We start from the raw sequence: 12,981 nt of genomic DNA on the forward strand, positions 1-12,981 counted from the left end.
TCCCTCTGTCCGTCTCTCTCTATCCCTCTCTCTCTCCCCTTTTCCTCTCTCTCTCTCTCTCTCTCTCTCTCTCTCTCTCCCCTCTCTCTCCCCCCCCCCCTCTCTCTCTCTCTCTCTCTCTCTCTCTCTCTCTCTCTCTCTCTCTCTCTCTCTCTCTCTCTCTCTCTCTCTCTCTCTCTCTCTCTCTCTCTCTCAGCTCTTTAGAGATGTCTGATAATGGGGCCAGACAAGGTGAGACATTATCTAATGTTCCTACGTGTGTAAGAGTGTGTGTGCGGTTATCTAATTGTCTGTGTATGTTCCATAGGGGAAAGACCACCAGCTGTAGAACCCACAAACTCTTCAGAACATTCCAGTAACGACAACCCCCCCCCCTCTCCGCCACACTCACCTGTGCCTACGAGCTGGACCTCTAAGCAGGGGCAGCAGGTGTGTCATGAGGAGAGAGAGACTCTGTTACCACAGTGTCTTTTAGGACTGCAGTGCACCCTGGGATACATGGAGGACCTGTAAGAAGCTCCTGGTATGGACTGAGAGGCTGAGAACAAAGACTGACTGAGAACAAAGACTGACTGAGAACAAAGACTGACTGAGAACAAAGACTGACTGAGAACAAAGACTGACTGAGAACAAAGACTGACTGAGAACAAAGACTGACTGAGAACAAAGACTGACTGAGAACAAAGACTGACTGAGAACAAAGACTGAGCCTGACTGAGGACAGCCTGACTGAGGACAGCCTGACTGAGGACAGACTGACTGAGGACAGACTGACTGAGGACAGACTGACTGAGAACAAGGACTGACTGAGAACAAAGACTGACTGAGAACAAACTGAGCCTGACTGAGGACAGACTGAGCCTGACTGAGGACAGCCTGACTGAGGACAGACTGACTGAGGACAGCCTGACTGAGGACAGCCTGACTGAGGACAGACTGACTGAGGACAGACTGACTGAGGACAGACTGAGCCTGACTGAGGACAGACTGAGCCTGACTGAGGACAGACTGAGCCTGACTGAGGACAGACTGAGCCTGACTGAGGACAGACTGACTGAGGACAGACTGACTGAGGACAGCCTGACTGAGGACAGACTGAGCCTGACTGAGGACAGCCTGACTGAGGACAGACTGAGCCTGACTGAGGACAGCCTGACTGAGGACAGCCTGACTGAGGACAGACTGAGCCTGACTGAGGACAGCCTGACTGAGGACAGACTGACTGAGGACAGCCTGACTGAGGACAGACTGACTGAGGACAGACTGACTGAGGACAGACTGACTGAGGACAGCCTGACTGAGGACAGCCTGACTGAGGACAGCCTGACTGAGGACAGACTGACTGTTTGTCTCTGAGGGTCTGGAGATAATGAGATGATCTTCACGGACAATCCAGCCGTCCCTGTATGTCCCACATCAACCCTGTCCCTGTATGTCCCACATCAACCCTGTCCCTGTATGTCCCACATCAACCCTGTCCCCTCCTCTAACCGTCTCTCTCGCTCCCTGTTGTGAACTCTCCCCCACCTCTACCCTCATCCCGTCAGCCTCACCCGTGTGCCCTTCTCTCTTAAAGACTCCCCCATCTATAGGGTGCTCACCCCACCTCTCCCAGGGTGTTCTTCCTCCATGTTTTAGACTGTAATTATTTATTTATCCAGCAGAGGGAGCAGCAGAGGAAGTTAAGGGGGGACTCTGTCCATTTAGAAATAGGGTCATGTATGTAGGTAAACTGTTGAAACATTGTGATGTTTCAGACAAACATACTAGACATTAAGTTGGTTCCACTAGACATTAAGTTGGTTCCACTAGACATTAAGTTGGTTCCACTAGACATTAAGTTGGTTCCACTAGACATTAAGTTGGTTCCACTAGACATTACGAGGGAGGACAGTGATGTGTGTGTCCAAGTTCACTTATTGTAGTGACATCATTACTCCCACCTCTAGGGCTTAACCTGTAGAGACACACACCCAGCCACCCACCAACCCCCCCCCCCCCCCCCCCCCCCCCCCAGCCACGGTGAGAGACAGGTTTCACAACACCAGTGTGACTGACTGTAACCTACTGGTCAGGAAGGGTCTACTGTTCTGGGGATGAATCAAAAAGCTCTGTATTCTCATCAATATCATAACACACTCTCAATCATCTTATTAAATGTAACATTTCAGTTTTAACCGGTCTCTGTCTTATAAATGTGTTTTTATGTGAAAATAACTTTTGTAAATTCTGCAGTTCTTCAGATAGTAACTGTAGGTATGGTTTTAATAAAGTCAATGCTTGTTGTATCTACAGTATGTGTGTGTGACTGTGATGTAGCACGCTGACACTACAGCCATTCCGTTCTGCCCTCTGAATGACAAATCAACTGTATCCATGGTGACCAACTGCCCTCGGAATCTGTTCTCTGAATGACAAATCAACTGTATCCATGGTGACCAACTGTCCTCGGAATCTGTTCTCTGAATGACCACCCAACTGTTTCCACGGTGACCAACTGTCCTCGGAATCTGTTCTCTGAATGACAAATCAACTGTATCCATGGTGACCAACTGTCCTCGGAATCTGTTCTCTGAATGACCACCCAACTGTTTCCACGGTGACCAACTGTCCTCGGAATCTGTTCTCTGAATGACAAATCAACTGTTTCCATGGTGACCAACTGTCCTCGGAATCTGTTCTCTGAATGACCACCCAACTGTTTCCATGGTGACCAACTGTCCTCGGAATCTGTTCTCTGAATGACAAATCAACTGTTTCCACGGTGACCAACTGCCCTCGGAATCTGTTCTCTGAATGACCACCCAACTGTTTCCATGGTGACCAACTGCCTGTGGTAGTCTGGTCAGACTGAGTAGCAGAGAATCTCATTACTTACTGTCAATGACTTTGCTCATAACTACTTTATTGAGAAAATAATTGACTTACTGTGATATGTGGTTGTCCCACCTAGCTATGTTAAGATGAATTCACTAACGGTAAGTCTCTGGAGGAATCCAATGTAAAGGTAGATGCTGGCCTGTATTTCTACTCACAGTTCCAGTGGAGTCATTCAGCATTCAATCTGTCAGTAAACTACTATTTACATTCATAAAGCAATGACACACACACACACACACACACACACACACACTCTCTCTCTGCAGGAGAGGAGCGGAAGGACCAACTTTTCATCTCTCACACGTTCTCTAGGCCTGTCTTTCATGACACTGTCACTGCTCAGCCGTAAAATGGAAGCCTGCAGAGGAGGCTGTGTATGTGTGTTCTACCAGCAATCCTCTCATCGCCCTGAGCCGAGCCGACACAACGGGGTCACCCTGAACCTCAGGTAACACAGGAGACCCAGGAGGTGTGTGTATGTGGTCATGACATTTCCTCGTCTAGCTCCTCTGTGTACAGCCATGGGGCAGCAGTTGTAGTGCTGTCAGAATGTCAGGTTGGAAGACAAACGTTGATCATTACAAATCATCATGGACGTTTACAGCTCAGAACGCTCTGTGGCCGGACCGATCACTGACTCACTGATCTACACAGCAACTACCACACAACTACCAGCCCTAGTGATCCTCTTTTACAGAGATGATCAACCTACACAGTGCCTTTTACAGAGATGATCAACCTACACAGTGCCTTTTACAAAGATGATCAACCTGCACAGTGCCTTTTACAGAGATGATCAACCTGGTCTGATTAAAACACCTTGTCCTATCTAGCAAGGAGCTGTTCTGAAGAGAAAGAGGGGGGAGTGTATATATGGACACAAAGTAGACCATAGACTATAGACTGTAGACTATAGACTATACACTATAGACTGTAGACTATAGACTGTAGACTATAGAATGTAGACTATAGACTATACACTGTAGACTGTAGACTATAGACTGTACACTATAGACTATAGACTATACACTGTAGACTGTAAACTATAGACTATACACTATAGACTGTAGACTATACACTGTAGACTATACACTGTAGACTATAGACTATACACTGTAGACTATACACTAGACTATAGACTATACACTGTAGACTGAAGACTATAGACTATAGACTATAGACTGTAGACTATAGACTATAGACTGTACACTGTAGACTATAGACTATAGACTATACACTATAGACTGTAGACTATAGACTGTAGACTATACAGCGTAGACTATACACTATAGACTGTAGACTATAGAAAATAGACTATACAATGTAGACTATACACTGTAGACTGTAGACTATAGACTGTACACTATAGACTATACACTGTAGACTGTAAACTATAGACTATACACTATAGACTGTAGACTGTAGACTATAGACTATAGACTATACAATGTAGACTATATACTGTAGACTATAGACTGTACACTATAGACTATAGACTATACACTGTAGACTGTAAACTGTAGACTATACACTGTAGACTGTAGACTATACACTGTAGACTATAGACTAGACTATACACTGTAGACTATAGACTATACACTGTAGACTATACACTATAGACTATACACTGTAGACTATAGACTATACACTATAGACTGTAGACTATACACTGTAGACTATAGACTGTAGACTATAGACTGTAGACTATAGACTGTAGACTATACACTGTAGACTATACACTATAGACTGTAGACTATACACTGTAGACTATAGACTATAGACTGTAAACTATACACTATAGACTGTAGACTATAGACTGTACACTGTAGACTATACACTGTAGACTATACACTGTAGACTATACACTGTAGACTATACACTATAGACTATACACTGTAGACTGTAGACTATAGACTATACACTGTAGACTATAGACTGTAGACTATAGACTATAGACTATACACTGTAGACTGTAGACTATAGACTGTAGACTATACACTGTAGACTATAGACTATAGACTGTAGACTATAGACTGTAGACTATACACTGTAGACTGTAGACTATACACTATAGACTATACACTATAGACTGTAGACTATACACTATAGACTGTAGACTATAGACTGTAGACTATAGACTGTAGACTATACACTGTAGACTATACACTGTAGACTATACACTATACACTATAGACTGTAGACTATAGACTATACACTGTAGACTGTAAACTATAGACTATACACTGTAGACTATAGACTATAGACTATACAATGTAGACTATATACTGTAGACTATAGACTGTACACTATAGACTATAGACTATACACTGTAGACTGTAAACTATAGACTATGCACTATAGACTGTAGACTATACACTGTAGACTGTAGACTATACACTGTAGACTATAGACTAGACTATACACTGTAGACTATAGACTATACACTGTAGAATATACACTATAGACTATACACTGTAGACTATAGACTATACACTATAGACTGTAGAATATACACTGTAGACTATAGACTGTAGACTATAGACTGTAGACTATTCACTATAGACTGTAGACTATAGACTGTAGACTATAGACTGTAGGCTATACACTGTAGACTATACACTGTAGACTATACACTATACACTATAGACTGTAGACTATAGACTATACACTATAGACTGTAGACTATACACTATAGACTGTAGACTATACACTGTAGACTATAGACTATAGACTGTAAACTATACACTATAGACTGTAGACTATAGACTGTAGACTATAGACTATAGACTGTAGACTGTAGACTATACACTGTAGACTATACACTGTAGACTATACACTATAGACTGTAGACTATAGACTATACACTATAGACTGTAGACTATACACTATAGACTGTAGACTATACACTGTAGACTATACACTGTAGACTATACACTATAGACTGTAGACTATAGACTATACACTATAGACTGTAGACTATACACTATAGACTGTAGAATATACACTGTAGACTATAGACTATAGACTGTAAACTATACACTATAGACTGTAGACTGTAGACTATACACTGTAGACTATACACTGTAGACTATACACTGTAGACTATACACTGTAGACTGTACACTGTAGACTGTACACTATAGACTGTAGACTAGACTGTAGACTATAGACTATACACTGTAGACTATAGACTATACACTGTAGACTATACACTGTAGACTGTAGACTGTAGACTATACACTATAGACTGTAGAATATACACTGTAGACTATAGACTGTAGACTATACACTGTAGACTATACACTATAGACTATAGACTATACACTATAGACTGTAGACTGTAGAATATACACTATAGACTACAGACTGTAGACTATAGACTATACACTGTAGACTATAGACTATACACTATAGACTGTAGACTGTAGACTATATACTATACACTATAGACTGTAGACTATAGACTATACACTATAGACTATAGACTATACACTATAGCCTGTAGACTATACACCATAGACTGTAGACTATACACCATAGACTGTAGACTGTAGACTATAGACTATAGACTGTAGACTATAGACTATAGACTATACACTGTAGACTGTAGACTATAGACTATACACTCTAGACTGTAGACTATACACTATAGACTGTAGACTATACACTGTAGACTATACACTGTAGACTATACACTGTAGACTATAGACTGTAGACTATACACTATACACTATAGACTATACACTGTAGACTATACACTATAGACTGTAGACTATACACTGTAGACTATACACTGTAGACTGTAGACTATACACTGTAGACTATACACTGTAGACTATACACTATAGACTGTAGACTATAGACTGTAGACTGTAGACTATAGACTATAGACTGTAGACTATACACTATAGACTGTAGACTGTAAACTATAGACTGTAGACTATAGACTGTAGACTATACACTGTAGACTATACACTGTAGACTGTAGACTATAGACTGTAGACTATAGACTATAGACTGTAGACTATACACTATACACTATAGACTATACACTGTAGACTATACACTATAGACTGTAGACTATACACTGTAGACTATACACTGTAGACTATACACTATAGACTGTAGACTATACACTGTAGACTATACACTGTAGACTATAGACTGTAGACTGTAGACTATAGACTATACACTGTAGACTATACACTATAGACTGTAGACTGTAAACTATAGACTGTAGACTATAGACTGTAGACTATACACTATAGACTGTAGACTGTAGACTGTAGACTATAGACTGTAGACTGTAGACTATAGACTGTAGACTGTAGACTATAGACTGTAGACTATACACTATAGACTGTAGACTGTAAACTATAGACTGTAGACTATAGACTGTAGACTATACACTATAGACTATAGACTGTAGACTATACACTATAGACTATACACTATACACAAACAAACAACAAATTTATTTTTATATAGCCCTTCGTACATCAGCTGATATTCTCAAAGTGCTGTACAGAAACCCAGCCTAAAACCCCAAACAGCAAGCAAAGCATGTGAAAGAAGCACCATAGACTGTAGACTATACACCATAGACTGTAGACTATACACTGTAGACTGTAGACTATACACTGTAGACTATAGACTATACACTGTAGACTATACACTATAGACTGTAGACTATACACTGTAGACTATACACTATAGACTGTAGACTATAGACTATAGACTATACACTATAGACTGTAGACTATACACTGTAGACTATAGACTGTAGACTATACACTATAGACTATACACTGTAGACTGTAAACTATAGACTGTAGACTGTAGACTATACACTATACACTATAGACTGTAGACTATAGACTATACACTGTAGACTATAGACTATACACTGTAGACTATACACTATAGACTGTAGACTATACACTATAGACTGTAGACTATAGACTATAGACTATACACTATAGACTGTAGACTATACACTGTAGACTATAGACTATAGACTATACACTATAGACTGTAGACTATAGACTATACACTATAGACTGTAGACTATAGACTGTAGACTATACACTATAGACTATAGACTATAGACTGTAGACTATACACTGTAGACTATAGACTATACACTATAGACTATAGACTATACACTGTAGACTATAGACTATAGACTATACAATGTAGACTATACACTATACACTGTAGACTGTAGACTATACACTATAGACTATAGACTATACACTATAGACTGTAGACTATACACTATAGACTATACACTGTAGACTGTAAACTATAGACTGTAGACTGTAGACTATAGACTATACACTAGACTGTAGACTATAGACTATAGACTGTAGACTATAGACTGTAGACTATATACTGTAGACTATATACTGTAGACTATAGACTGTAGACTATAGACTGTAGACTATAGACTGTAGACTATACACTATAGACAGTAGACTATACACTGTAGACTGTAAACTTTACACTATAGACTGTAGACTATACACTATACACTGTAGACTATAGACTGTAAACTATAGACTGTAGACTGTAAACTATAGACTGTAGTCTGTAGACTATACACTGTAGACTGTAAACTATAGACTGTAGACTATACACTGTAGACTATAGACTATAGACTATAGACTGTAAACTATAGACTGTAAACTATACACTGTAGACTATAGACTATACACTATAGACTATAGACTGTAGACTGTAAACTATAGACTGTAGACTGTAGACCGGCCCAGACTGACCAAATCAGTCTTATGTGAGTTGTGTCTCGCCAGGTTACCGTCTGACTGAACCCCCCCACTTCAGAAAGAGCTGTTCAGAAAGTCATCTCCATGGCAGCCCTTACTCTGGCTCTCCATCTTATCTGCAAAATCAGTTTGCTCCAGGTTGTGTAACTGTGCCATACAGCCGGCACTAAAGGAGAGGTGGGAGAAGTCATTTTCACTTTCTGGGGTTAGAGGGGACAGTTTGTTTAGTTCCGCTCCGTCCGTCTGTCATTGAATGGATCAGCTGACTTGACACTCTTGCTTCTTTTGCACTAGCACTCACACTTATTTTTTCTTACCCGCACGGACTTGCTGATAGACGTTTTGTAGAGTTTTTTTATGACATTTTTTACAAATGCACTAACTGCATGTCGCTCTGAATAAGAATGTGTGCTAAATGACTCAAATGGAAATGTAATGAAGGGGAGGAGAGGGAGAGAGGAGGACAGGACGAGTGGATGAGAAGCGGAGGAGAGAGGAGGACAGGACGAGAAGCGGAGGAGAGGGGGAGAGGAGGACGGGATGAGTGGATGAGAAGCGGAGGAGAGGGAGAGGGAGAGGAGGACAGGACGAGTGGTGAGAAGCGGAGGAGAGGGAGGGAAAGAGGAGGACAGGACGAGTGGTGAGAAGCGGAGGAGAGGGAGAGAGGAGGACAGGACGAGTGGATGAGAAGCGGAGGAGAGGGAGGGAAAGAGGAGGACAGGACGAGTGGTGAGAAGCGGAGGAGAGGGAGAGAGGAGGACAGGACGAGTGGATGAGAAGCGGAGGAGAGGGAGGGAGAGAGGAGGACAGGACGAGTGGATGAGAAGCGGAGGAGAGAGGAGGACCGGACAAGTGGATGAGAAGCGGAGCAGGAGAGGGAGAGAGGAGGACAGGACAAGTGGATGAGAAGCGGAGGAGAGGGAGAGAGGAGGACAGGACGAGTGGATGAGAAGCGGAGGAGAGGGAGGGAGAGAGGAGGACAGGACGAGTGGATGAGAAGCGGAGGAGAGGGAGAGAGGAGGACAGGACGAGTGGATGAGAAGCGGAGGAGAGGGAGGGAGAGAGGAGGACAGGACGAGTGGATGAGAAGCGGAGGAGAGGGAGAGAGGAGGACAGGATGAGTGGATGAGAAGCGGAGCAGGAGGAGAGAAGGAAGGGTAGCCAAGGGAACAGGAGGAGACTGAGATCTAGTGAGAGATTAGCCACGCTAAAGATGCCACTCTGACTGAATTGTGTCTGTGTGTGTGAATGGCATATACTGGCAAAGGAAGGAACGTCCCCTTTATTCACTGCACAGTCTAATTACTGTAAGAAAAACATGGTTGAGACTGCAGGGCACACACACACCATGATGAGGACAGATGAAATCATTGATTTAGGAGTGAGGTAGTCAGAGAGTCTCCTCCTTGAAGCTGCCAGGCTTTTCATTATGAGTTAGAGCTGGTTAAATCTAGATAGGGATCTGTTGAATAAAATAGTTATGCTGCCATTTACATGTTAGTACAGGAGATTAGTTTCCTGTGGGTTAGAGGCTGAGGCGGCCCACAGTGAGGCATGAGGAGCGGCACTAACCACTGACTGCCCACAGTGAGGCATGAGGAGCGGCACTAACCACTGACTGCCCACAGTGAGGCATGAGGAGCGGCACTAACCACTGACTGCCCACAGTGAGGCATGAGGAGCGGCACTAACCACTGACTGCCCACAGTGAGGCATGAGGAGCGGCACTAACCACTGACTGCCCACAGTGAGGCATGAGGAGCGGCACTAACCACTGACTGCCCACAGTGAGGCATGAGGAGCGGCACTAACCACTGACTGCCCACAGTGAGGCATGAGGAGCGGCACTAACCACTGACTGCCCACAGTGAGGCATGAGGAGCGGCACTAACCACTGACTGCCCACAGTGAGGCATGAGGAGCGGCACTAACCACTGACTGCAGGCTCTAGGAATCTGTAGAGCTGTTGCGGGTCGGGTCTGGTAAATCTGTGTTGTGATGGACCTGGTCTAGTAGAGCTATGTTGTGATGGACCTGGTCTAGTAGAGCTGTGTTGTATTGGGCCAGGTCTAGTAGAGCTGTGTTGTGATGGGCCTGGTCTAGTAGAGCTGTGTTGTGATGGGCCTGGTCTAGTAGAGCTGTGTTGTGATGGGCCAGGTCTAGTAGAGCTGTGTTGTGATGGGTCTGGTCTAGTAGAGCTGTGTTGTGATGAGTCTGGTCTAGTAGAGCTGTGTTGTGATGGGCCAGGTCTAGTAGAGCTGTGTTGTGATGGGCCAGGTCTAGTAGAGCTGTGTTGTGATGGGCCAGGTCTAGTAGAGCTGTGTTGTGATGGGCCTGGTCTAGTAGAGGTGTGTTGTGATGGGCCTGGTCTAGTAGAGCTGTGTTGTGATGGGCCAGGTCTAGCAGAGCTGTGTTGTGATGGGCCAGGTCTAGTAGAGCTGTGTTGTGATGGGCCAGGTCTAGTAGAGCTGTGTTGTGTTGGGCCAGGTCTAGTAGAGCTGTGTTGTGATGGGCCAGGTCTAGTAGAGCTGTGTTGTGTTGGGCCTGGTCTAGTAGAGCTGTGTTGTGATGGGTCTGGTCTAGTAGAGCTGTGTTGTGATGGACCTGGTCTAGTAGAGCTGTGTTGTGATGGGCCTGGGCTAGTAGAGCTGTGTTGTGATGGGCCAGGTCTAGTAGAGCTGTGTTGTATTGGGCCAGGTCTAGTAGAGCTGTGTTGTGATGGACCTGGTCTAGTAGAGCTGTGTTGTGATCTGGACTAGTAGACTTGTGTTTTGATCTGGTCTAGTAGAGCTGTGTTATGATGGGCCTGGTCTAGTAAAGCTGTGTTGTGATCTGGGCTAGTAGAGCTGTGTTGTGATCTGGTCTAGTAGAGCTGTGTTGTGATGGGCCAGGTCTAGTAGAGCTGTGTTGTGATGGGTCTGGTCTAGTAGAGCTGTGTTGTGATGGGCCAGGTCTAGTAGAGCTGTGTTGTGATCTGGTCTAGTAGAGCTATGTTGTGATGGGCCTGGTCTAGTAGAGCTGTGTTGTATTGGGCCTGGTCTAGTAGAGCTGTGTTGTGATGGGACGGGTCTAGTCGTGCTGTCCTGAGGCGGGTCTGGTCTGGTAAATCTGTGTTGTGATGGACCTGGTCTAGTAGAGCTGTGTTGTGATGGACCTGGTCTAGTAGAGCTGTGTTGTATTGGGCCAGGTCTAGTAGAGCTGTGTTGTGATGGGCCTGGTCTAGTAGAGCTGTGTTGTGATGGGCCTGGTCTAGTAGAGCTGTGTTGTGATGGGCCAGGTCTAGTAGAGCTGTGTTGTGATGGGTCTGGTCTAGTAGAGCTGTGTTGTGATGAGTCTGGTCTAGTAGAGCTGTGTTGTGATGGGCCAGGTCTAGTAGAGCTGTGTTGTGGTGGGCCAGGTCTAGTAGAGCTGTGTTGTGATGGGCCAGGTCTAGTAGAGCTGTGTTGTGATGGGCCTGGTCTAGTAGAGGTGTGTTGTGATGGGCCTGGTCTAGTAGAGCTGTGTTGTGATGGGCCAGGTCTAGCAGAGCTGTGTTGTGATGGGCCAGGTCTAGTAGAGCTGTGTTGTGATGGGCCAGGTCTAGTAGAGCTGTGTTGTGTTGGGCCAGGTCTAGTAGAGCTGTGTTGTGATCTGGTCTAGTAGAGCTGTGTTGTGATCTGGTCTAGTAGAGCTGTGTTGTGATGGGCCAGGTCTAGTAGAGCTGTGTTGTGATGGGCCAGGTCTAGTAGAGCTGTGTTGTGATGGGCCAGGTCTAGTAGAGCTGTGTTGTGATGGGTCTGGTCTAGTAGAGCTGTGTTGTGATGGGCCTGGTCTAGTAGAGCTGTGCTGTGATGGGCCTGTTCTAGTAGAGCTGTGTTGTGATGGGCCAGGTCTAGTAGAGCTGTGCTGTAATAAGCCATGTCTGGCTCTTTTCTCCTGGGGATGGTGGAGGTACTGTTGTTTCAGAATGTGGGGCGGGGGACCTCTGTTGCTGGGGTGATGGGTGTTTGGGTGTCTGCCAAGTGTTGCATCTTTTAGGTCCTTGGCAAAGGTTCTGATCCTGTCCTGATCCAGATGTACATTATGGTATAAGTGTTGACATGTCAGAGTGGGGTGGTGAGCCGTTCTGACGTTGAGCAGTGAGGCTCAGTCCACAGTGATCTGTTGATTTATATTGTCCATCAACTGTCCTGGGATGTCTTTTCTTGGTAGGAGGGTGGACACAACTATATTGGTTGTTGGGAACATGGCCTGTTCCCGTTCTGCCACTCTTCTCACTGCCCCAGATACATTTTCACCTTTGGCATGAAGGTGGTTTGTGCCAGTGTGGATGATG

At 44.3% G+C, this 12,981-nt stretch overlaps 1 protein-coding gene across 1 annotated transcript in view; it reads left to right on the forward strand.

Annotated features, from left to right (window-relative positions):
• The window catches only part of arap1 (ArfGAP with RhoGAP domain, ankyrin repeat and PH domain 1), a 93,533-nt gene extending 91,239 nt beyond the window's left edge, over positions 1-2,294 (forward strand). The window contains 1 exon segment of the mRNA XM_082956445.1: positions 308-2,294. Within this exon segment, the coding sequence (XP_082812571.1) occupies positions 308-328 (21 nt within the window). The 3' untranslated portion in view covers positions 329-2,294.
• Positions 2,295-12,981: the final 10,687 nt, after the last annotated feature.

Source organism: Salmo salar, chromosome 09, assembly GCF_965601325.2.
Source record: "Salmo salar chromosome 09, fSalSal1, whole genome shotgun sequence".
In the NCBI taxonomy this organism is placed as follows: Eukaryota; Metazoa; Chordata; class Actinopteri; order Salmoniformes; family Salmonidae; genus Salmo; species Salmo salar.